At 49.4% G+C, this 24029-nt stretch overlaps 9 protein-coding genes across 9 annotated transcripts; 4 read left to right on the forward strand and 5 right to left on the reverse strand.

The window, feature by feature from the left end:
• Positions 1 to 294: 294 nt before the first annotated feature.
• Positions 295 to 1471, reverse strand: BKA55DRAFT_614185 (uncharacterized protein; the record flags this gene model as incomplete). Its single annotated transcript, XM_046196692.1, has 5 exons — positions 295 to 620; positions 658 to 891; positions 963 to 1065; positions 1097 to 1139; positions 1257 to 1471. 5 exons carry the CDS (start codon positions 1469 to 1471, stop codon positions 322 to 324), a joined length of 894 nt encoding a protein of 297 aa, XP_046050378.1. The 3' UTR covers positions 295 to 321.
• Positions 1472 to 3000: 1529 nt separating this feature from the next.
• On the reverse strand, positions 3001 to 5143 carry BKA55DRAFT_509988 (Endonuclease/exonuclease/phosphatase; the record flags this gene model as incomplete). Its single annotated transcript, XM_046187560.1, has 2 exons — positions 3001 to 4205; positions 4252 to 5143. The coding sequence occupies 2 exons, from the start codon at positions 5141 to 5143 to the stop codon at positions 3001 to 3003; spliced, it is 2097 nt and encodes a 698-aa protein (XP_046050379.1).
• A 3285-nt stretch (positions 5144 to 8428) lies between these two features.
• Positions 8429 to 10291, forward strand: BKA55DRAFT_510995 (uncharacterized protein; the record flags this gene model as incomplete). The annotated part of the gene is made up of 1 exon (XM_046187659.1): positions 8429 to 10291. One exon carries the CDS (start codon positions 8429 to 8431, stop codon positions 10289 to 10291), a length of 1863 nt encoding a protein of 620 aa, XP_046050380.1.
• Positions 10292 to 10394: 103 nt separating this feature from the next.
• Positions 10395 to 11309, reverse strand: BKA55DRAFT_354064 (uncharacterized protein). The gene is made up of 4 exons (XM_046185813.1): positions 11092 to 11309; positions 10893 to 11036; positions 10826 to 10838; positions 10395 to 10552 (listed from the first exon to the last, which is right to left on the reverse strand). The coding sequence occupies exons 1-4, from the start codon at positions 11216 to 11218 to the stop codon at positions 10498 to 10500; spliced, it is 339 nt and encodes a 112-aa protein (XP_046050381.1). The 5' UTR covers positions 11219 to 11309; the 3' UTR covers positions 10395 to 10497.
• On the forward strand, positions 11210 to 12886 carry BKA55DRAFT_663472 (uncharacterized protein; the record flags this gene model as incomplete). Its single annotated transcript, XM_046197659.1, has 4 exons — positions 11210 to 12000; positions 12051 to 12215; positions 12271 to 12687; positions 12851 to 12886. The coding sequence occupies exons 1-4, from the start codon at positions 11401 to 11403 to the stop codon at positions 12884 to 12886; spliced, it is 1218 nt and encodes a 405-aa protein (XP_046050382.1). The 5' UTR covers positions 11210 to 11400.
• A 4313-nt stretch (positions 12887 to 17199) lies between these two features.
• On the forward strand, positions 17200 to 20587 carry BKA55DRAFT_354225 (uncharacterized protein). Its single transcript, XM_046185814.1, has one exon. The coding sequence runs from the start codon at positions 17318 to 17320 to the stop codon at positions 20165 to 20167; it is 2850 nt and encodes a 949-aa protein (XP_046050383.1). The 5' UTR covers positions 17200 to 17317; the 3' UTR covers positions 20168 to 20587.
• A 421-nt stretch (positions 20588 to 21008) lies between these two features.
• On the reverse strand, positions 21009 to 21358 carry BKA55DRAFT_689640 (uncharacterized protein; the record flags this gene model as incomplete). The annotated part of the gene is made up of 2 exons (XM_046199373.1): positions 21009 to 21194; positions 21314 to 21358. The coding sequence occupies 2 exons, from the start codon at positions 21356 to 21358 to the stop codon at positions 21009 to 21011; spliced, it is 231 nt and encodes a 76-aa protein (XP_046050384.1).
• An 87-nt stretch (positions 21359 to 21445) lies between these two features.
• BKA55DRAFT_689641 (uncharacterized protein) lies at positions 21446 to 22375 on the reverse strand (the record flags this gene model as incomplete). Its single annotated transcript, XM_046199374.1, has 3 exons — positions 21446 to 21613; positions 22207 to 22248; positions 22304 to 22375. The coding sequence occupies 3 exons, from the start codon at positions 22373 to 22375 to the stop codon at positions 21446 to 21448; spliced, it is 282 nt and encodes a 93-aa protein (XP_046050385.1).
• A 371-nt stretch (positions 22376 to 22746) lies between these two features.
• BKA55DRAFT_675337 (uncharacterized protein) lies at positions 22747 to 23717 on the forward strand. The gene is made up of 2 exons (XM_046198065.1): positions 22747 to 23090; positions 23145 to 23717. The coding sequence occupies exons 1-2, from the start codon at positions 22890 to 22892 to the stop codon at positions 23535 to 23537; spliced, it is 594 nt and encodes a 197-aa protein (XP_046050386.1). The 5' UTR covers positions 22747 to 22889; the 3' UTR covers positions 23538 to 23717.
• Positions 23718 to 24029: the final 312 nt, after the last annotated feature.

Consider the following 24029-nt stretch of genomic DNA (forward strand, 5'->3'; position numbering starts at 1 on the left):
TAAAAGCCACCATAGTGGTGGATAAAAATGTCAAAATATGTCTTCATCTACCGACTTGGCGATTATTGTCGGAGTCAGTTTTCCAGGTTCAGTCTCGATAGAAGGGCTGTGAGGGCCTCGAAATCGCAGACTTCTTCAACTTCTTTCTCAATCTCCTATTTCTCCACCTCCTCCTGCTGATGATCTTTAAGGCTGGAAATTGTGGTATATTTGTCAACTTCTTCTTCTCCTTCCCCTTCTTCGTTTTGCTCCTTCTTGGTCTTGTTTCTTGATGTATTTTCTCCTCTTGACAGTCATCGAGGCTCAGTGCTGGAAAAAGATCTACAAGTGCGGCAACTTGAGCTTCTTACTCCTATAATTCCCGTTGACGTTCTTGCTCCCTCTCAAGGCGGGAATAGTCGATGCCAAGTGAGAAGTGCTCGATTGAGCCAGAGACAGGATATTTCTCAAACCAGCCATCATGCCAAAATGGGGATTGAAAATCGTATCTTCTCCAGAAAAGCCTCGATTGGGTGTTGACAGCGGCAATCTGGAACAGCAGTTGCATGGAGTACTTCTCGTCGCTACTGGGAAGGCAGAAAGTTGATCCCTGAATTCCAAGAGGAACAAGCGTCGACCATCTGAGTATGCGGTCGTGCATAAGCCCCAAACGCTCACCATCCTCGATTCCGTGGTCAAGCATAGTTCCTACGAACCGCTGCGATTGAACCGCACCTAAGAAACGCCCTATGTCGACATCATCTGGGCGTTGCAAAAACCCTTGGAGAATATGGGCGGGATTTCTATCTCCTGGGATCTGGATCTGGTTGGTACTCCATCCAACTTCGAGAAATCGCCTTCGCAGCGCGAACTCGTGGAGCCAAAATGCTCGCTGGACTCTAGCAAAGAAGTCTGGGTCAATGGGGTTACCATCAAGATTTGTAGGTTCCTTACCAGGCGGATTCATATTGATAGCTTGGAACATTCGACGGCGGAGCATGTTAGTAATGAAGGGAACCGCACTTTCTGAGCTTTCCGCGTTGAACAGGGGAAACATTCTATCCCAGTAAAGTTCTGCTTGATTGACTGAAGCAAAGACGAAGGCAAGTTGGTTTACTTGATCCGCCAACTCAAGAAACTCGTGAAGTCTCTTCCAGTTGCTCAGGACTTCAATGAGATACCCCATCATGTTCCACGAGCTGGTCAAGGTGAGTGTGCGTCTATATCGTAGGTTATTATACTCGTTCCCAGGAGGCGACGTCGTGTTGAATGGGAACCTGAAGAGATTGACGGTGGTCAGAGCCAGATCCAAGTTGTCAGGATGAATATAAGTTTTGAGAGTTTCTTGTAAAAGAACTGTTGTTCCACTCCCTACCTCGGACTTTATACGCTCCACAAGGTCATTGATGTACTTCGAGCGTGGGCTTTCCTCACGACAGCTCTTGATGAAATCGCGGGGGGTTGTCCACGAGAACCCAGTGAACTGAGACATCTTGTTTTGCTGAGGGGATGACTCGAAAGTGGTAGTTACTGATGCGTTCCTTGATTCCGTATATATGGTGAACAACAGAGTAGGAGAAGTAGACCAAGAACACCAGCACAAGTACCAAAAACAACGATATCAGTTCGTAGGTATTGGGAGGAGGGCGTAAGATGGACTGAAGATGGTGAGGAAACTTGACTGATTGTCGACTGCATGCTGTGCAGGTATATATATCTCAGTAGTTTGAGAGTTTGACGAGAGTGTTCAAGAGTTCCGCAAGTTCGGGGCGAGATATAGCTAATGGTAGACAGGAGGAAGTACTAATGTTCAAGTACTGACACCGCGAAGTGCAGACAGACATTGAGCTTGTCGGTTTGGGTGAACATGAAGGTATGTCCTGTACCCTGAAGTGTCTGTCCCCATGGTTCATTGACCTTTAACGACCTCAACCTTAGTTTCCTGGGTATCCTTGCCTAATGACAAGCCATAGGCAGGGGACCCCTGGTTGATAGGCTTGGGTGCACTCTTTCGGGACAGCTCTGGCTTGATATGGATAGAGTTGCCGTTGGAATATGTATATATATTCGTTTTCCCGAAGTCAGGTTAATCTCCAATATCAGGCTGTCCATGTTGAATGCATATATAGAGTAAAGCTGAAGTTTTCCTTTATAACTGTGAATCGTCGAATGCTTTTGAGGGCATAAGCTGTGGGCTCTATCAAGCCCTGTAAGGGCCCATGCGAGAGGAAGATTCATCATATCAACTGACGAGAACACGAAAAAGTGGTCTAGTTTCAGATCAATACTGGAAGATAATTAGTATATTTGTGTTCGTTGGAACAAATCGAGGTGACTGAGAAGCTGAGTGAACAGGTTTAAGTTTACACAAGAGCATGCAATATATATGATCAAGAGAACAAAGAGCGATGTGAATGAGGCATTACAGCAGGTCCTTTGAGTGGAGTCTAGTTCTAAATACCATGAAAATATTACGTAGTCAAGTGATTATTCTCTTACTTGCGCTGCATTGAATGGGCGCAAAGCTAATGCGAGATGCGACCATCCGGTTTCTACAAAGGTGGTTTGTGGGTTGGACAAGATACAAGCTCAATCCGTTGGTTCCTACCTACATCATATCACTTGACCCTGCCGTTCAAGACAAAGAAACGATGCAGGTAGGCAGACAAATAAAAGGGTGGCCAATAGCTTTACGGTTCTCCCATGAGGTACAAAGAGTGAAAGTAAGAAACATCCTAAGTTTCACGTATTCAACAGGTCACATTACGAAGAGAACAAAAACAAGAACATTGTGAATCAATTCCTACAATTCCACCTAATATGCTTCCCCTATCTCCGCTACCTGTTTACATACCGCTAACATCCCCCCCACCGACCTGTCCCCCTGCCCCCAAGAGCCGTTGCAAGATCCTCAAAACTCCATGACGCAAAACCAAAATAACTACATCCAGATGTACGTATCGACGTATTTTCCTCATACGAGGATTTGGGGTTCGGGTCCCAGCCCTCCCGTTGCGGATATTAACCGCGTGATCCAGGGCCGAAGTCCGGTTCACGATCAGGGAGGTGCTTCTTCTCCTTCCGGCCCTTGATCACGAACTCAGACATAATCTGGATGTGATCTGCGGGGAAGTGCCAGTAAGGGAAGGCGGGAATTCGCTTCAGGTATTCGGGGTCAGGGGGTCCAAGAAGGTCTACTACCTCTAGTGTATTCGTGGAGTACCAGATGTAATCAATAACATCGGCAAATCCAGGCGTGTAGTTAGTGAATGGCATTTCGTCGGCAGTGTTTTTGATGTGGGCGTAGGCATCTCGGAGGCTGAAGGGGTGTTCAATACCGTCTCGCGTGAAGCTACCATACTGGAAGCTGCTCAATTCTAAGTGGTCAGGTGGTACACGTCCCATAGACATCAGCTCATATACTGAAGAGTCTTCTGTGGAGTTGAAATCGCCGCAGACCAGAAGAGGAATTTCGGTATTGGTTCGGTACTCTTGGCTAGGGCCTGGCTCAGCTTGGGGCACAGGTACTTCGTCGTCTCCCATCGGTAGCACAATCATCTTCTTGTCCTTGACGGCTGGCCACCTCGCGTACTTCTCTGCAAGCTTCGTAACATGTTCCATGAGAATACCAGTTTGGATAACCTTGACATCGGCCAAAGCAGAGTCCCATGTAAGATGGGCGTTAACCAGGATAATTCGAGCTCCAGTGAGACGAGACTCAAAGAAGCAAATAACAGCAATGTTGTCCTTGGGCATCACACGATTGAAAACATCGTGCTGGTTCTTCATGTCGGGTCGGTTGATGGCAATCGTGGCGAATTCGATAAGCTGCTTGTCAAGAAGAATGAACTTGCTCTGCTTGTAAAAGACGGCACAGCCGTCAACAGACTGCGCATCCTTCTCTGACATGGTCTTGGCTCGTGATTTGGGCCAATGGACACCTTTGTAGTCCATTTGAGCCAGTTCCGGGCTGAGATCCTCCTTGAAAGCATCCGTTGATACCTCCTGGAGAGCAAGGAAATCCGCATCCCTGATTCGGAGTTCTTCCAGGATACAACCCTTGCGATACTCCCAGTCGAGGGCGCGGGTGGGCGTATAACCGTAAGTCTGGGGTGTTGCATACTTGTCGCAAAGAATGTTCCACGAGAAAACCTTGATCCTCTCCAGACTGGGTGACACGTCCTCTTGTATAACGATGGGCCTTCGGGGTGTGGGAGGAATGGGCACTGTAACGGTTAGCATAAATCGTCTTGAGGTGCGCAATCAACTTACTAGGAGTATTTTCCTTCAGCGTATGTATCAGACTCTTTGTTCCCTCCTCCATGATCTTATGTTTCACATCCGCGTCCAATGGGTTGCCCTCGATACCGAGCATCTCCAGAAGGTGCAGTGATCCAAGCTCGTTCGGTAATGTTTGAATGTTATTATTGAAAAGTAACAGGTTCTTGAGGTAAGTGCACATTCCGATCTCAGGGGGGATTTCAATTATCTGGTTGAAGGAGGCGTCGAGGTGGCGCAAGGCTCGTAGTTCTCCAATCGCGTTCGGTAGTCGTATCAGTTTGTTGGAGGCGATGAAGAGCTCGTTCAAAAACTTGTACTTGAATAGCTCTGGAGCCAAGTTTCGCAACCCCTGCCCGCTCATATCCAGATTGTGCCAGTCCTGCCGTGTTGCCTCCTTCTCAACAGCCAAGGGTCGTCTCCTATCAACACCATCGTCTTCGTCGTCCGGATGGGCACGTAGGCTGGCCGATGGTGGGGGACCAATTCCTCGATTTTCCGACGCTCTGAGCCTAGCATAGTAGTGCGGTTGTTGTTGATCGGTCATGGCAGAATGCGCTCGTTCAGCATCTTTATGCATTCGCAGTTGCTCCTGCCACATCTCGTTCGGAGGTGGCTGTCCTCGGTTTCCTGCAGAATGGCCATTCTGAAGCGCGTTGGGATTGAAGGGACTCGAGTTAGAAAGTACGCCTGGGGTAAAGGTTGAGTGATGGCCTAAGCCATTGGCGTTGGGCATTCCATGATCGTGTTGAAGTCCTTGGTGGTGTTGTGTTTGAGATGGATGTTGATGTTGGGTATGCTGATAGTTATATAGCAAGTTGGGAATGCCTCGCCCGGCGCCGTTGAGCCGAGCATGTTGACCTTGCCCGGAGTGTTGAGGATACATTCCGGTAGGTATTTGTGATGTGATTATGATGGTTATAGTCTCAGGGGTGGAGGTTTAGGAAGTTGCGCCGGCGAGCAGCACGGCGGTAGATATCGCTGATCGGCAGTCGTGATAGAAGGAAGTGAATATAGCAAATCGCTGGAGAAGCTCATCGGCCGTCGAGTATAGCGTTGACTTTTGACTTTGATAGGGCTCGCGTAACCGCGGGGAATAGTTGATTGGCGAAGGAGCTCGAAACTTCACCCAAGGTTCCAAAAGAGAGAAAGCAAAGATAGCTCGCGTCTACGCATCAGCCTATAGCCGTCACCGAAACAATTGTCGTTGCTTTGTGGCTCGGATGGAGAACGTCGGTTCGTCGGCAGGTCAAGAGCTCATCGAGATGTGTCGTTGCGACAGTCCCAGAAGATCTGTGGCTTGATAGTGATGAAAGGTTAAATTTTTTGAGTCACGATCGATTTTATCGAAGCGACAAAGATTTTCTTGTAGAAGCAGAAGTGCAGAGGGTATGTGAGTCAAGAAATACTGCAAAGGTAGTGGTTAGTTAAAGCTTTGAAAGAAGGGCATCATGGGAGGGGGATCCAAGCTTTAGCGACACGTTGCGCTGTCATTGCTAGCTTCTGCGGGGCCAACGCACCTGTAAAGAGCGATCGCAACAATGTAGATATTCACTGAAAAAAAATCAACTGATACTTGAACAGAAGAAAAGTGGCCGATGGCAAAGGGAGCGCATGGATATGACTGTGATGCTGGCTGTGATGCTGCGATAAACGGATTGAAGCCCAGAAGCGGGCGTCGAATCACGTGCACCTGCTCCGCATTCTGATGGCTCGTGCGAGGAGAGTCAGAATCGATAATCACGTGCAGCCTCTCTATAATTGCGCGACTCACCTTGAACGATTCAGCCTTGCAAGGTCCAGGCCGCATCGTCGACGATGGTTGCATATTCCTGTGCCATTGTAGGACAAGACACGTTCGCGAAATATTCTTGCATTACTCATGTTTCAAAACGAGTTTGCATCCTTCTTGGCAGAATCCCCTTTGAACAATCGTATGTTTGCAGCATCATGTGCACATATGGAGTTTATTAGGGGAATGAGACCTACCACAAATTGAGTTCAACCTCTATGATCACGATACAATTACTAGCGTGTTTTTGAGCCTCATTGTAGGGCTGTCAATTGGCTCGCAATTGCCGCAGTGCATGTTCTCAAGAGACCAGAAGATACAGATGCATATGCACATTTATGGACAGCTTGTGCTCGAACCACGTGAGACAACATGTGTTATCTGTATGTTCCAGGAACAGTGTCAACTAGCTGCGGACATCAGCAAACGCAGCTGTACCCAGAAGACACACAGCCAGCCCGTAAAGTGACGCCATTGATCAGGTCTCATCTCGCAAAACGCCATCCTCCGACAGCCCTGTTATTTGGCGTCCTACGGACTCACTGGTTCCGTCCACTTAACACGGACCGCGTGCAGCCTCGGAGAGAGTCAATATGGATAGGAAGCACCACCAGCGGCAGAGGATCAATCATGGGCTCAAATCAACCAACTGCATTCTGGCTTATGTATCATGTTACCGAGACTTGAGTCGAAGAGGCAAACATTTCAGCTCAAACAGGTATGAGCATCCAATGTTATGCCATTCGGCCGAGAATAGGACCGTTGGACAATATTAATCTTCGGGTAGCGCTCTTGTATCAGAAATGTCTCGTTTGAACAACTTATCCGTGCCGGGACGGGAGAAGATTGCAAGCTTGACTCCATGGCTAACTCGACAATCATTCATGCAAGCAACCCATGCCATTGGTACGTTTACACTCACTGAAACGTGAACATGGGAGACTCTGTTTGCGCTGTCAGATTCAGATGCAAGTTGAAATTGGGAGTTGAATCCTCCCGACATGGTACATGGATGATACTGCAGGACCTAGCAAATGCACGAGACCCGAGAAAGTTTAGGTGAGCTGTGGCCGACAGAAATCACAAGTTAGAGCCACTGTTCCCTGTCTAACCAACCACCAGGAACCTCGGAACGCCAAGGTCAGGCTGGATAGGAAGCTGCTAATTCGATAAGCGTCAATAAAACATCAGACAAGCTCTAATGTGCGGGGGATGGCCAACCGAAGCGCGCCGCTCCACACCCCAGACAGCTGGGAACTGGGGAAATGCTGCCATTTGGCCCGAGCAAGCGTGAAAGCCTGAAGCATGAAGGATGGGGATGACCGTATATAGAAAGTCACCGGTGCCACCATTGCAAGCAAAGTCTGCTGTTTATTTGTTTGCTTCCATTGCTTGTCTGACCTGAAACCGCTGTGCTGCACAGTACATGCAGTTTGCTCTCATTCCTCGATCTCGAAACACATCAATCCACTCGTGCTCAATCTCGACGCAACTATCCGAATTGTTGCTTGGTGAGAGTTTATCAACTATACCAACTCTGGGAACTGTACGCGTCCCTGCGGCGCTACCCGTCACCTTTTGATAAGGACAAACGTCCATCACATCACATGGTAGGGACTGTTTGTTGCCAGCCAGCGAACGCCATCACCCAAAAAACTGGTTTCACCAACGGATCCAAGGTCGCGCCAACACAGGCGGCTTATCCACTGGACTACAGGATAGAAAGCCATCGACGACATAGAGGCAATGACGTTGGCGTCTGCTTGGGCAGTCAGGCACAGTCACGAAACCAGCTTATGAAGGGTCCACGCACGACCAACAACGTTTAATATCACGGTTGCAAACGGTTTCGGCACTCGATATTCGCATCCACATTTCCTTTCCACCCATCACGTTTGCGCGAATTACGGATAGTATCTTCAGCGTAACGCTGGCCGATGAACAAACCCTGTTCTTCGATTTAGGCGACGCCTCTGATCAGACAAGCGTTAACAAAAGGGCCAAGCAACCAAGGGCTTTCTGCTACTGTGACTTTTACCGCCCCTGCATGGTCCGGGACGCAATCCGGCAACCACCCGGACTTGATAACCCAGTTCCGCGGGCCAGAGAAGGGTTCTAGAAGGGCCAAAAGTGCTACCGACTGGGGGCCAGGAGATTTGCTGTAGGTACCGTTTGGCTTCCCACCACGGGTCGTTGGACTTGTGTGTGGTTCAGTTCGTCAGTTGAGCAGCAAGTGTGTTTGCTAGCGGCGGTGGAACTGGAACACAATTATTTTACCTAGTGCACCCCTGTTGAACCACCCCTTACCCGTCCCCATTCACCAAAGTTATCCACCGGAAAGCTTGCGCCAAAGAGTATAGTATAGCGGCATAGCCAACAATGTCGGAATGGAGCGGATTTTTCTATGCGTCTGCCAACCCCTTACCCACCTTTGCTCGCCGTACAAAGGCTGCTGAAAAGGAGTGGCAGCGCCCCGAAACTCCCCCACGATCCAATTCGGATTCACACGACATTGCCCCAAACTCCAACCGCGCAAGACGTCCCTTTCGACAGACGAGGACGTCTAGTGGGAGTCAGGGTAGTCGTTCCTCGCACGACTCGTCGCTTGTGCATTCCACAACCAGCCCCAATACCAAAAACGGCCCCGCCTTGGCAGAAGACGACTCTTATTACTCGCAGTCAAAACTGTTATCATCTGACTCGCGCCAACAATCTTCGAAACCAGTAACGACTACGACTACGACCACCTCGATTTCCAATAAACATCTCCCTAACAAAAGTCTCACCAGCGGAGGCTCATCGCCGTTACACTCGCCCGTCGTCTTCAATCGGCCTGTGTACGTCGACAAGACTCGACAGCGCGATCCTCGTCGTCAATCATCCGCCGCGACACCAACAACAAGCTCAGTTGATCTGAAAAATGTCGCCATGTATTCCCAGTTGGATGCAGGTAACAAACTCATGTCAGGGACGACGAAGCAAGTAAATCTCGACTTTCCTCGAACAGACTCGGTCTCCTCTACGAGCGGCAACACAACTGTCTCGACACAGACCATGACCTCGACAGATCACTCCAACTCCGACCCCGCGACAAAACCCTTCATCGTTAAAAATGGCCGCACCTACTACAACGACCCTACAGCGGCGTATCCTCTTCCCACCGACCTTGCTGAGCTCCATCGTCAGAGCTTGCGGACGCTCTTGATGATCCAGGTATATGGCGCACCCGTCTACACGCCATTCATCCGAAACAATCCCCCGCAGCGCGTGTTGGAGGTTGGATGTGGCACAGGTTTTTGGAGTATGATGTGCCATCGATACTACAAGGAGCGAGGCCACAATGGTATCCAGTTCACAGGCATTGACATCGCGCCCCTGGCCCCTGGCAGTCCTGGATCCCCTGCCGAGCTGTGCAAACCAGACAAGGACATGAAATGGAGATTTGTCCAGCACGATCTTCGACATCGACCATGGCCCTTCGCCGATGAAGAGTTTGATCTGATCATGGTCAAGGATACATGCCTGATGGTTCCTAGTCATGTTTATCAGCTTTTCGTGGAGGAGTATCTTCGTATGCTGAAGCCCGGAGGAGTGATGGAGATCTGGGACAGTGACCCAACATTCCGCATGCTGCGACCTCATGTTCCAAGCGCATTGCCCGGATCAGAAGAAGCAGAAGAACACGAGGCTGCCCTTGATCTTGGTGCCTATCTCATGACATCAAAGACACCACTTTCAGCTCCTTTGAACTCGTTCTTGGTTGAGTACAACACTTGGCTGTCGAGAACTCTGGAAGGTCGGCAGCTTTCTCCTGTGCCGTGTTCTCTCATTGGGGCATTCCTCCACGCTGAAGCAGAAGTGCTCATGGACATCAAGACAAAACGTCTAGCCATTCCCCTGAGTGAAGTCCGATGGGAGCGCGAAGGCGTCGGCGGTGTTGTCACCAAGGATGGCAAGTCGTACGTGGAGATGAAGGCCAAGTCAACACCGCACCAGAAGGTCGAGAAGAAGACCTTGACACCGGGACAATCTGCGCTTCGCAAAACGGCGCTTTTGACAGTTGCGCAACAAGTGTCGGCACTGGAACCTATCATCAGAGAAGCGAGCGGCAAGAGCCAGGATGAGTGGGATGCGTGGGTAGCTAAGATGATGGCGGATTTGATGAGCGAGAGCGGGACAAGTTGGGGAGAATGTTTGGAGTTGGGAGTGTGGTCGTCAAGAAAGAGACCACGCAAGGATTGAGCCCTGGGAGTCATTGTGGTCATTGTACCGCAAAAGCAAAGATGATCTTCCCAGGTGGACTTTGACGAATGGCTCAACATCTATGTCTCATGACAGATGCAAGACTGGAATGCTTTCCCTGACACAATAACTACACACACCCTGGACCTCAACGTCCCAAAGAACCTCGATCAGCATCTTCTACATACACATACCCCCCTTCCCTTTTACGCGTTGGCGTCATATCGTTTTCTCAATGTGCGATACCTTTTCAAGTAGTACCTATACCCATATGATTAGTAAAAAGCAGGTTGACGGATAATGGTTGGGATATCAGGATAATGTAGCTTTTGGGATAAATGAACTTATTGGCATGGACTGGAGTGTTATGACGAATGAATTTTGATGTGATGGGATGGCTTGAGTCGATATGTGATGTTTAACAATAGACGTTGATACTCGTAGCATACAACATAAACAGTTAAGCAAACTCAAATGTGATTTGCAAGGTGTCTTCGGATGTAAAGGACGCAATTCTAAGGGATAGGAACTCACAATGCTTCAATCTCTGTTATCATATAGGTTAGCCAATACAAGCAACCCAACAAGTTGAACATCATACCTTTCTTTACATACTCGGCCTGGGCAATTCCCTGACGGATCTTATTCTCATCACGTTCCCCAGCTTTTGAAATGAAGGCCTTATGAAGACGAGGTCGAAAGTAGCCAAAGCCGAGGGGATACTCTCTTCCCAAATACAGAAGCTCTATCATAGTACGGTCAGCGCATGCCCTGTTTGACAACTCCAAGCTTTAGCAAACCTTTATATATGGCGATGACTTGCCGTCTTAATTGCGGATTCAAACTCATTATCAACTGTGTTTGTGTATAGCTCAGGGTCTCATACAGCCGTGGAATACCGATGATGTATGATGCCGTCGCGGCCATGCCCAGACTGTAGCGTAGACCCCCACTTCAGCCTCGCTATAGCTCCAGCCACAGAATTTTAGATTCAACGTCTGCATTACACCATCGCCAACTGCTTTCGAAGTTTTCGATCCACACCATCGCGATACCTCGAGTCGAGATCCCTTGCTCACATCCCGGTTCTGTTCCAGAAGCCAACCGCCATGTTACTGAGAGGCCACAATGCTCTGAGAAGCTCCAGAGCACTCTTCAGACCGCCGAGCCTTGTGCGTTGCTTCTTCAATAAGTCAGATACCTCGAACATAAGAATACCACAGCCGAAGAAGGCAAAGGAAAGGCGAGCCACAAGGCCCTGGCCAAGTGGTCGAACGGGGCCAGGACGCTCAGCAGCACGTCCGATTCACAGAAGGGATCCTGGTACCACGTATACCACGGTTAAAATTCCGAATAACTCCACAGCATATATAAGATGGCCGACCCTCAAGAACTTCAGATCAGCGCTGCAACCACGAGCATATAAAACTATCAGTATTGGCGGCGATGAAACAGTCGATCACTATAAGGAGCTAGCGTGTTTTCCTTACTTATATAACGATCTCGGCGTTATGATCTTTGAAGGCCCGGACAAGAACCAGGTTCAGATCATGGGAAATATTATTCGAAGCGTCGAACGTGAAGAAGGTAGGCTGCAGGATATAGATTGGGCCACGGGCAATACCTACACGGTGAGGTATAACAAATGGAACGTGTATCGTATAAAATTAGATCCAAAAAAACACGTTGAGGCAGCTTCTTTGACTGATGTATGCAAAGATTCCAAGGTGATAAAGCATATGATGCTAATTCCTTGCAGAAACTAAAAGGCAGCATAACCCCCACGGGACTGCATGACCTTACCAATATTGCATTTGAGAAATGGAAAGCGGATGGGGTTGGAGGACCTGTCCCTGTTGAAATTGTGCCTGGCTCTAAGAAGATGTACATTCTGAACCACAGTCAAGGCCCAGGGCTAATGAATGCAAGCCTCTCTCCTTGTTGCTCATATGATCTCAGGCTGACATTTTTCCTCATAGGAGACCATCAGTGGGTTGTATCTGCCTCAACTGCATGTCTACGTTGCGACTGGGATTCGGGGAGGCACAATCTACATGAGCATCGAGTTCCATACTGTCGGCACAAGGCGCTTCGTCGGCGTCACATACCTCAGACTCAGACCGACGAACCAAAACCCTGCCACTGCCGAGGAGAAGATAATAGGCGGTAGGCAAGCAGATCACTATTCCGAAAAGCGATATTTCGGACACAAAGTGGTAAATAACCCTTCACCACCCCCGGCCAGAGACATAGGAAGTATACAGACCTTTTACGACAAGGTAGCACCAAGTAATACAAGCCGAAGCAGTAGCATCTCCAGGGCAGCGATGGGCAAGCTATTCAAGCTAGAGCAGAAACTCTGGTCGAGGAGGAAGAAGGCTATCAAGAAGGAGAAGGTCGATCTTGCGAGGGCCTAGAAAACATAGAAAGAGGGAGAAACTGGCGAGGATTGCAGCTGGTTTGGAAGAAGGGTTCAAATTTCACTTAACCCCCTGGAGAGGGTATTCGGGTGTTGACGGAGAAGCTTAGCACGGGACATTAGAGGTGTTTATTGAAGAGGAGAGGGAGTTGCGTGGGATGAGTATTGAGGGGTGAGGTGAAGGGGGTTTATGAACATCGCTGTTGATATGGATATAGATCATGGCGAGGTTCTGGTACGCTTGTAGGATATCACATCATGAAAACACCCACTCCGGGGAATGCTATTTGCAACTATGAATCCATATTTCACAACTTCTACAGTATCCTGGAGAAAAGAACGGCAACTGATCAATGATCTCAACTTCCACAAGGACTCAGATTATATTCTTGACCAAAGCCGACTATGATCATGAAGGTGGGAGATAAAGAAAGCTCTGTTCCATCGTAAGACAAAAGCATGTTAGTTCATAAGTGCAATGAGTAAAACCTTACCGGAACGCAACCGGGTAACAACTGCAAAGCTCGAGATAGCTTTGCTCACATGAGCAAGTTGGGGACTACAACAATAACGAGGCATCAATCTCTGGTGGCCTCATTGCATGCAAGTTACTACTATAAAGACATTTCCGGCGCCAGAATGCTTGCATGCTTCAGTTAAGTGTGTCCCGTCATGATTGGCGTGAAGGGTACCAGACGAGACGAATAAAAGGTTGAGTGCGGCCGGCAACATCGGAATTCTTCTCAGACTGTCAAGCCGGAACTCATGATACCAGTAAGCCAAACCAGAGCAGGCAAGTTGTCACAAGCCACACCAACAGGTATCAAGCTTGTACCTGATAGACACGAGACATGCAAACACATTGGGTTGCCTGTTTAGGCAGTCATCTCAAGTCATACCATCCCCAAGCAGGAGTCCCTCGTTATCGCTCTCCGAGGCCATTTATGGTGGTTTTCGCGTCAATCACACCCCGGAAAGAAAACAACGCATCGGAAGCACAACCGGAAAGCGTGATATCGGAAGATATCACAGCACATCATGCCCTGCAACATTACAGCACCTGCGATTCTCTCCGTCCAGACAGGGCTGGCTTCGAGTGGCGCCCGTCATGCAGCAGCACGGGGCATCCCGCATGAAAAGAGACGAAGCTCCAAAGCTTCCCCCGCCTAGAACAGGGTCCAGAGTATCATAGCTTGTGAGTTAGTTTTTATGGATTCAGCTTCAAATCTACAGACCAGAGAAGATGTGAACTTGATGATATCAGACCACTGTGATGGTTCAGAGTGAAACTGACACTCAGACCATTTACAAAGATTCCTTATCCGTAGAGGCTGGTTCTTTATCCGCTCACCGTCATTTGACACCACCCCATGGTCGAGCACACGAAACAGAGTGCACAGAAAGCTGATATGCAGGGTTGCAGGCGTAATTTGATAGGGCGAGCCGAAAAGAAGTGCGAGAAGTGCCGACGGGGGCGGCACCCAAACAGATCCCCCTCATCGATAGGGATCAAAGCCAAGACCTGAAGGTGGTGCTTCGATTTGCTAGCGGGGTAGCGATCATCACTTGCGTCGTGGAGACTCCTCAGGAGTGTTGTTGTGAACAGTTTGGATGGTTTGTGTGGTTGAGGTAGCAATGAATCGCCTTGTTTCTGTCCGCATGCCATCATCGCCTTGCAAAATTGTTCCATGAGCAAACAAGAGGATACCCAAGAAAGAAACACTTCCAAGGCTTTCCATCACCCAATTCACAGCTTATGGCTGGATGGTGTTTAGTAACGGACTCGCATAAGCATGCGTGAGCACAGCCGTTTGGGTCGTGGCAGTCGATCACTGTGCGATGATCTATTCTTGAAAACAAAACCTATGCGGGACGATCGGCGCTTTTAGTCGTCAACTGACGAAAGAATAAGGAGGGGTTTTTTCTGGTGTTTTATGCGACAGCTTCATTTTTGTGTGTGTTTGTGTGGACCTTATCAAAGTCTCTGCAGTATTTTACAGGGAATAGCTTGCAAAATTGAGCAGCCTTGACGATGTAACCATGAGCTTCAAGGTTGAAATTTGTTGCACTCCATCGGTGATTGTCCATATCGAGACGAGGCTCTTTGTTGATGGTTGCAAGACAAAAAGCGGGACGTGAAATTAGAGCAAAAAAGGGCCAAGAAAAACTGCCGAAAGTGAAAAAATGGACTGAGTCTAATGACTCAAGTACCGTCCCGGGGAGTCGATCAGTCTCGGTGAGTCGGGAATTAATTGTTGTTTTAGGCGCTGAATTCCAGATAAAGTTCCTGGGCCATGTTGCATGATTTGCAGCCAGTGGAATGTACTGTCTCATCGTTGTGAGGCAAATCGCGATGCTGAGTCTGGAGAAGAATAAACAAAAAACTTCATCCTAAAAAGACTGGTTGTTTCATCACGACTCAAGACCAAATATTTCAGCTTCCTTGTCCTTGTCCGTGTCCGTGCAGTTGATGACCCTAGGAATAATCCATGTCATCCTAAATGCTTTCCCCCTTGAGCCAACTCAGGGCCTTTCCCACAACGGGCAGGCCATAGCGCTCACGACGTCAGAAGCCATGGCAGTAAATTCTCTTTTTTCCAATGCCACTCTACCCGTGGACTATTCGGCCGTCGCTCCCTAGACACACCTTGATCCGGCCGAGGTGAGATGAGGGGCGACAATCCCAAAGCTTAACATCTGGGGCATGATTCGCTCATCTTGTTGCTGACATGTGCCTACGTATCGGAGTCTACCGAGTCTTCAGTGTCAGCGCAATTGCTGATGATGGATACTCTTGATGAGGCTGGAATTGTTGATGTTTTCTTGCATTGCGGAGAAGCCCTAGAACCGGCAGAGCCGGGGTGTGCCCTGGCCAATGTCTAGCAGAGCGTGTAAGCGATGGCGTGCCCACGCGAATGTTACATTGTTGATTTTATATCGAGATGTGAGTGAGGAAATCGGGCACATGGAACCTAAGCAGTCGTGACAAGAACCAGGCTATATAACGCAGTATTAAGGAACTGTGATAGAAACAAGATGAGACCCTGCAAACAAACGTCAACGCAACAACACAGCCAGGCATTGTGCTGTCAGTCAATTCGACCTGAAGAATGGTCTTGTGACGAATGTGGACAAAGACTTTGGTCCCTGCCAATTATTTCCCGTCTTTTCGCCTCGTCTCATCTGCTATGCTAAAAACAGGGTTCACACAGTGAGAGGCACGGAGTGTTTCATGGTGGAGCATGTGACTCCCCAATGGATCAGATGTTTTTACTTGAGAAAAACCACTTTCAGCGCGAAGAGGGCGCTATTTAGAGAATTTACTGAAGCTAGTATCTCGATTCTATCTATCATGATCTTTTGTTCTTAAGTTTGAAGGCATCGTGCTGGAAATACAGTAGACATTGATCCTCGGCTGCTGATCATCATCGTCTGTGGGCAAGACTCAGCCATTGAGCGCAGTCTAGCGCCTCAAATTAACCATCTCAACCTTGTTCCTGTGTACCTGATCCGTTGGCATTCAAGAAACCAAAATTGACCAGAAACGGAATTTGACTATGGGTGATCCACTTGCAAGAACCCAGATGATGGTACATAGCGTTAGCGATTCAAGCCTTAAGATCTATCGCAGATTTCATCGTCAACGGCTTCATTTATTTTCAGCAAAAACTTGCATCCCTAACTCAAAACTTCAGCTTGACGCGCCTTTAGCGCGCACTAGAATAAGCTGCCCCCAACTGCCCCAATTCCGCACTCCAACGGGGATCGATCTCGTGCAGCTCGAAAACCATCCATTGGCAGTTAAAGGTTGGAGCCCTGCTGGCTGAGCATCATGGGAGCCACTAGGACTGCAGTGGATTCTAGCATCCAACAGCGTCAAACAGCCGCGTTGGCTTGTTGTTGGCACAGTGCGAGTCCCCCTCTCCCCGCTATTCCCGTTCCCATCTATCCATCATCTTTGCGTTCTGCCACTCCATTCCTTATTCTCTATTCCTTTCTGTTTCCTTTTCAATCCAATCCAATCCAATCCAAGCCTGGGCTTTGACAGCCAAAAAATCTCCCACCTCCACCACCTGACTTCAACCAACAACCAACCCTACCTTGCCTTGCCTTTTTTTCCTTGCCTTACATGACCTTATCTTTCCTACTATCCACTTGACAACATCCCACTGTAAATCATCTCGTAACCGATCAAAACTACCTCCTTGCAACGTTCATTACTTGCTTTCTGCGGCCCTCCGGCCGATCTTGGCAGGTTTGCTTGTTGCATTTTGACGATAGTTCCCCTCTTGTCGTCGCCCTTATCAGTTTGATCATAGCCTTTGTCGCCCGTGTTTCCTTTTCCCGACCGTTTTCAATTCGAATGCACATGTCGACCACGAACCTTCTTGTCGCAACGGCTCGCCTCCCAACTCTACTACATATTATTCCGAGACCCGATACTTTACCCGTCCTTTCGTGTTAAACTCGACCGAGACGCCATAACGCTCGAGTCGCCAACTCTCTGTACCAAGCCATTGTCCTGAAAGGCTTGTCCCGGCTGCCGGCCCTGTTCCCAAGTGGTTCCTGGGTTCGTCAGACTGTGGCAGCAAGACAAGTCGTTGCGCATGCCTCGCGCTCCAGGTTCGAGTAAGCGACAGCAAGGCGCCACCAGTCATCGCGATAATCGCCATGAGAATGGGCTTGTAGGTCCTGCCAAGCGTTCCTCTGACAAGAAGGGCTCAGGCCTGCTCGACAACTCTCTTCGCCGATCTGACCAAGGTACTGCTGGCGCTGCTGGACAGTCGACGCCTGTCAATGGTCACGCCAACAGCCCGTACAAGCAGTGTGTATATGATGCCTCCAACGACTCCCGTACCGACGACCTCCGCCGCTCCTCTCTTGACGCTGTCTCCGAGATGTCTTCCGACTCGTCCAACGCCAACGGCCTCAGTGGTGTCGAAGCTGGCCACCGCCAGATCGACGTCAATGCCATGAAGAACGCTGATGTCCACCGCGACTCGGGCCCGTTCGACCTCGCAACCACGGTTCTCAAGTCTCTCCCTATGCAGGACACACTCGCTATTCTCATCATCCTTATGCACGTCCCATCGCTCTCGCTTACCGTTATATACACCATCTTCACGTTCCTTACCTTTGTTCCTCCCGTCGCCACCAGTTCGGGTATGAGCATCAACCTTGCCGAGATTTTCGACGGCAATTCGACCATGCCGTCTCTCGTAACTGTCTTGTGTGTTGACTTCTTCTTCCTTCTGATATGGCTCTTTCTGTGGGGTCCAATCCAGGACGCTATCCTGGATTTTGCCAAGCCAGTCATTGCCATCACTCTTGGAGGAGGGACGAGTGCGAGGGATGGAACATCGAGAGGCCTAACCACATGTTTTATGTGGGTGATAGGTCATCACTTACTTAGGGGCACCAAAGCTCATTGGGGTCGTGTGGCTCGACACATACCGGAGCACTGGCGGTTGCCCCACGTTTTCAATAACTCAGTCGATTCTGCTTCTAGCGCATACGATAAGATGTCTGCCTACGGATGGATTCGAAGTGTTCTCGCCATTCATATTTTAACTCAAGGAATTGTGCGGTATATCCGAGAATGGTATCTCAGACGCGAAAAAGCCAACGCTTCTGTTGGTGCCAGCGATCCTGAGGCCGGAAAGCCACCAAGTGTGATCAGCGATACGGCCAATGAAGGAGGCTTCGCAACGCCTGATTCTGAAGCAGGCTTGAATTCGACATCCACAGTACCTACAAGCAAAAAAAGAAGAAAGCAAAGCACTCAAGTTCGTTTACAGCAACCACTATGGGCGGCATTGGCGAGCACCAAGATTGTTGTGGTGAAGGAGTACGAGCTATCCCATGCGGCTTCAGAGTCTGCTGGAACTAATGCTACCGACATTCACAATCTTGGTAATGCTCCGTTCAACAACCAACCCAACCAAATTTGGATATCCTACATTGGTAGCGATGAAGTTTGTTTTAACACTAGCCATTTTCCCGAAATCGACGACGACGAGCCGCGTTCGGTTGAATCTTCAGGTGAAGATTCCAGACCAGCCAATATCGACACCTCGAAGCCATTCTACGTCAGAGTTAACAATGCTGTTTGGCAGCCTACTCGCATGTTCCCGATCGAGGAGTCCCCAGGAGAGTCTCACGAAGGAGTTCGGTGGACTGGCGATATCTACGGACTCAGACCTGCTTCCAAGTATGTTTGCGAGTTTGTGGATAGCCAGACCGATGAAGTTCTGTTTTCAACCAGCATCAGAACCGTCCAAGCCACTCAGCGCGAGGCCGATGGTGTTCCACCGCCTGTTGCTAACGGACAGCGCTCCCTTCACCCGGATTCACCTGCCCTGACTCTCAGGACATCGATTGCTGCGGTCGAAGCCAAGCTTAGTGAGGAGAGGTCCCGCCTCAAGACTCTACGAAAGGAGTACAAGAACCGCGCCAACGCCCTCAAGAAGGACAATGAGTTGACGGATAATCAACTCTCTTCGGCTGGAAACCATGACGAAAAGTATCGACAGAAGATTCGTCAGCAAGAGACCCAGAAAGCCCAGGCAGAGCGTGACACCCAGCAACTCGCTGATCAGCTCAAGAACTTCGATACTGCACCTGAACTCGGTGAACGTAAAAAGAAGGTCGAGAAGCAGTACAGTAGCGAGAAGAAGGTTTTCGAGGCCGCTCAGAAGGCGTTCAAGGAGTACAAGTCCGGACTGGAGAAGGAGATCAAGGCCAAGGAAGTCGAGAAGTCGAACCTCAACACCCGCCGTAACAAGGTGGCGACTCGAATTGCTAAGGTTGAGAACGAGCTTGCCAACATCACCGACGCCAACAACCGTGGCCTTGATGAGGCAGAACGACGAAACCAAGAGCGTTCCATTTGGCAGGGCCATGTCGCTGGTATCGAAGCCAACTACAACGAGCGACTGGCTCATGTTCGTGCGAACAATGCCAACAAGAGTGAGGAGATTCGACACTTGCAAATGCAGCTGCAGAGTTTCCACGAGTACATCAACTCGAACGGCATGTCTTACGATATGATGCCTCCTCTCGACGCAGGACACTCTCACCTTGGTCCGCCTTTCCAGCCTACGACTTCGAGTACTTGGAACCCCGATCCCACGGCTCCTCCTCACTACCCAACTGGTCTCTGGTCCACTTCTGACAACGTCCTCCCCTCGGCATCGGCTCCAACTCTCCCGTCCATGTCCCTTTGGCAACCTCCCCCGACTGCGCCTCCCTTCGAGCCGCGCATGACTCGCTCTCGCGGACGTAGTTCCAGCATGCTCAGCAACGTCAGCGGTTTCACGCAGTCGAGCGGCGAGGAGTACGCATCGCCGCCCATGGACTCTCACCGGGTTAAGCACATCTGGGCAAGTCGCACCAGGGCCAGCGGTGGCGGTAGCAGCGGCAGCGGCAGCAATGGTGATCCGACGAGCCCCAGGTGAGCGAGCGGTCGAGTTTGGCTGGGTGATGTATGGCTGTGATGGAAGGACAGCGGCTGTTTGGTTTGATTTCGACAGGCTTGGCTGTTGGATAGCGCTTGCAGTAAATAAAAGTAGTGCCATTGTTATTTCCGTCTGTTGAATGGTGATGTCTTCGTGTCTTGTACTCTTTGACCAGTCCTTTCCTCGTCCCCAAGCGGGGTTCTTCGGGCAAGCGCGCCGAGATGAGTCTGCTCTTTCCCTCAGGATCTCCTTACCTCATCTCTTATATCGTGGTTCCCTTCTTTGATCTTATGTCTTAATACTCCCCTGCTTGGCTCTTCATCCTCTATCATCGTCACCACCAAACACTCTCCGGATTCCTTTGGTGTATGAACAATGGCGGTCCACGCATTTGACCCCTTCTAGAGGCAAAACTTAGGATCTATATCCTAAGCGATGAAAAGGTTTAGGTAGGTTGAGTATAATTTAGTGTGTCTTTAGACTATTTGTTTTGGCGCCTTGGTTGAAGGTTAGGACTATTCTTCCTCCCAGATGCCCTTCCAGTTGCGATGCTTGTCCAGCTTCTCATCCCGCTACTCGATTGCTAGGCTTTAGAACAGACAAAGTTGTTGGGCGCTAGGCAGCTCAAGAACAAACCATTACAATCACATCACATCACGTTGTTCGGGCATTCAAGTGTTTGTTCAAAGTCGCAGTGCGCTTATGTTCATTCAATTACTCTTCGTGTATATGTATGTACTAAGCCAAGTGGTGACCACATTTAGGTTACAGTCATCAGCTAGAATCCGAGCACATCGTTACCAAGTACATATCCATCTTCCAAGATCACCACTGAATACATCTAGAAGCCCAACTCTCCCAGCTTCTGCTCAGCCTCCTCGCACATGGCCGGGTGAACGACGGTCTCGATTGCGACAAGTCGACGCATCATGCTGGCCATGTCAGACTTGAGCTGCTTGTTGGCATCCTTCTCCTCATTGAGGGCAAAATTCTGCGCTTTAACCTTCTGCTTGAGCGTAGCATTCTCCTTTGACATATGCTAGATCAACTTGGACATTTCACCTTACTTGCTGCCCAAGTCCAGCAACTACAGGGGAAAAGATAGCGCCCATTGCTCTACCGAAGTCTTTGAAGGAATATACTTACACTGTCATGAACACGGCCCCACCTCTTGCTATCGACCTCAGCCATATCGTCAAGGTCGTCGGAAAACCCGTCTAGCTGTTTCTTGCAGTGGGCGTGGAGTTGGACTCCTTTTTCCTTGATTTCCTTGACATCCTAAAACTCTTCCTCGATCTTGTCGACCACGGGCTCCAACTCGAAGATCTCGGCACTGGTTGTGGTGATCAGTTCGCTGTTTTCTTTAATTGACTCCTGCTGCTGACCGAGGAGTGTCGTGATCGTGGCGATCTCGAGCGGGATGTTGCATTCTTCAAGTGTTTCTTGCTAATCACGTCCGTCAGCTAAGGGTTCCTAAGCTGAGTATGTCTGCACCTCGATATGCACTTTGAAACCTCTGGTGCCGCGACCACTGAGCCCTGCTTTCCAGTCCCAGAGCAACATGATTGACCATCTGGACAGACCCCACACGATATGCCGTAGCGATATTAAAGCCCAAGACGCAACTTAAAGGCAGTGTGGACTGTACTCCCGAGGTATACTGGCACGAGACCGCGATCCCCAAAGTCAAAGGTGTGCCCAGGCTAAGCCTGGAGATACCAACCCAATGTTTCGACAGGAAGAACTCAAGCGACGGGGCTCAGATGTTACCTTCCCGGGCCGAACTGGATATCTGAGTGCTTGACTTCGAGGACCTGGAAGCAACCCAAGCTGCAGGCCAAGCTAGGCTTGGAGATGCTCACATGAGCACCTGGATCCACAGCTCAGGACCCAACATCCAAGGCCGTGGCATTTGAAAGCAGACACGAGGGCCTGAGCGTTATGCTGGGGAACTTTGATGCTTCTGGCTCGCATGCGGGGAAGAGGGGGCAATGAGAGGAGTGCAGTCGAGGGTGGATGAGAAAAGAAAGCAGACATACCTTGGCAAGATGAGTTTCCACGTTACTCATAACGACCTCGGGCTGTGAGAGTTTGGTCAGACCCATAGTTGAAAGCGGTTCACGGTCAATCACTTACTGAATGAGGTGTCTGGGTCGTGCCAGACTTTGCGGCCAATGCTCGACGCACGCCTTTGGGTTTAGCGGGCATCTTGAGTAGAGGAGGATAGCGATGCACTATGCTGAAGTTTATGAAGGGAAATGCGAAAGTAGAAGGATATGTTACTCTCTGTCGAGGGTGAGAGGGTGATGAAGAAGGAAGAAGAAGAGAGAGAGAGAAGGAGGGGGGAGAGGGAATTTATAGGCTGCAGATGGAGGGACTGGTTACGAGAAGCGCACCGTGAATCACAGTGGCCGCATTCCATTGTTCTCTACTGTGTATTCAAACGACAGTGCTGAATGGGTGATGGGTCGTGAGAAACGTGAAGCCCGGCTGGCGATGACAGCTGGCAGCAACTCGCATCTGGCAGTGCACTGCCAGTGTTACTTATCACCTTACTCTATCTAGCGTAATAAGAGGTTCTCTTGATTACCTTTACCTTCCATTGATTCTCTACCTAAGTATCCATTCTATCTCTTTATACCTCGAAATCCTTGCTAAACTTGCATATGTTCATCCATCTACTCTACGCCCCCGACATCGAGACTCAAACTTCATCGTCAACATGGCCCGCAATCGACCGAGCTCACGGCGCCGACATGTTTGGCGAAAAGCTAGAGAGATGGAAGAAAAGGGCCAAGCCGAGGCTGCCAGCGATCCAGCTCAGGCCTCGACCACTGAAGCTGCCACCAGTGCTTCAGCTCATGATGCTAAAGACACGGCTGATGAGACAAAGGCTCGTCCTTGTAAGCATCGACATCTTCCTGTTTGTCTTCTACCTTTCTCTTTTTTCATATTCGTTGAGCTCACATATTCTTAGGATCGTCACTACTACTATCGCGAGGAGAAGTTTGACCTTCGCTTTTTTACCCTTGATCGACGTATCAATGAACGACTTGATGACAATATTGCAAAGGGACGCGCTGCCATAGATGCAGAATATCATCACCACACTGAGGAACTGCCCCGTGAACATAAAAAGCTGTTAACCAAAGTGGAGAGGGAAGCATATAAGATTCAACGCGGATACCGAATGGACATCAGAAACACGGAAAGAGAAGTCGCCAGCCTCAAACGAAAAGTGGCTGAGATGCAAGAGGAAAATGAGGATCTCCGGGATGAAATCAGGCGTGAACGTCGCCGCACTCGCCGCATGATGTTCCAGCGATACGATGACTCTTCGCATGGCCAGGAGGCAGAGTGTGCAGAGTGAAGATACATGGAATATCTGGAAATGGTGGAAGAAGCATTGGTTGTGATTGCCAGAATGAGTGTTGGTGCAAGCCGGTAGACATGGGAGAGCAGAGCAAGGCAAGGCAGTTTACATTGTATTGTAACCAACACAAGCCGAGAGGTGGCTAAGATATCTCAGATACTTGCTATTGAATTCACCTCGTATTAGCCTTTTCTTGTGGTGTAATCGTCTTCCTTGGTTTCATTAAATGTCGAAAGGTTCGTCCTTCTGCATCTCCCCACTGGTGGGCATTCACAAAGAAGGGCCCCATGTCAGAACAAATGAGAGGGCAGCTGGTATCAATGTTTCTGATAGCTATGATCTCGTTCAAGTTGATGCTTTATTTTTCCACTGAAGTTATGAATTGATTTACCCTGTGATTGTGCTGCCCAATTGAATGAGCATTTGCTTGCCGGCCATGTGAAGGGAATGATATGTGCTTGTAAGCACATGTCCATAGCATCCGTTCAA

This window comes from Fusarium redolens (genome assembly GCF_020744475.1).
Source record: "Fusarium redolens strain MPI-CAGE-AT-0023 chromosome Unknown BKA55scaffold_7, whole genome shotgun sequence".
Lineage (NCBI taxonomy): Eukaryota > Fungi > Ascomycota > Sordariomycetes > Hypocreales > Nectriaceae > Fusarium > Fusarium redolens.

What these genes read in the sequence shown, in the direction of transcription:
- BKA55DRAFT_354064 (XM_046185813.1), bottom strand. Translation starts at nt 11,218, where the DNA reads ATGGCCGCGACGGCATCATACATCATCGGTATTCCACGGCTGTATGAG. An exon ending in AGTCATCGCCATATATAAAG is followed by an intron (nt 11,037 to 11,091) that starts GTTTGCTAAAGC and finishes GTACTATGATAG; the next exon opens with AGCTTCTGTATTTGGGAAGA.
- BKA55DRAFT_354225 (XM_046185814.1), top strand. Translation starts at nt 17,318, where the DNA reads ATGCCTCGCGCTCCAGGTTCGAGTAAGCGACAGCAAGGCGCCACCAGT.
- BKA55DRAFT_675337 (XM_046198065.1), top strand. Translation starts at nt 22,890, where the DNA reads ATGGCCCGCAATCGACCGAGCTCACGGCGCCGACATGTTTGGCGAAAA. An exon ending in GTAAGCATCGACATCTTCCT is followed by an intron (nt 23,091 to 23,144) that starts GTTTGTCTTCTA and finishes ACATATTCTTAG; the next exon opens with GATCGTCACTACTACTATCG.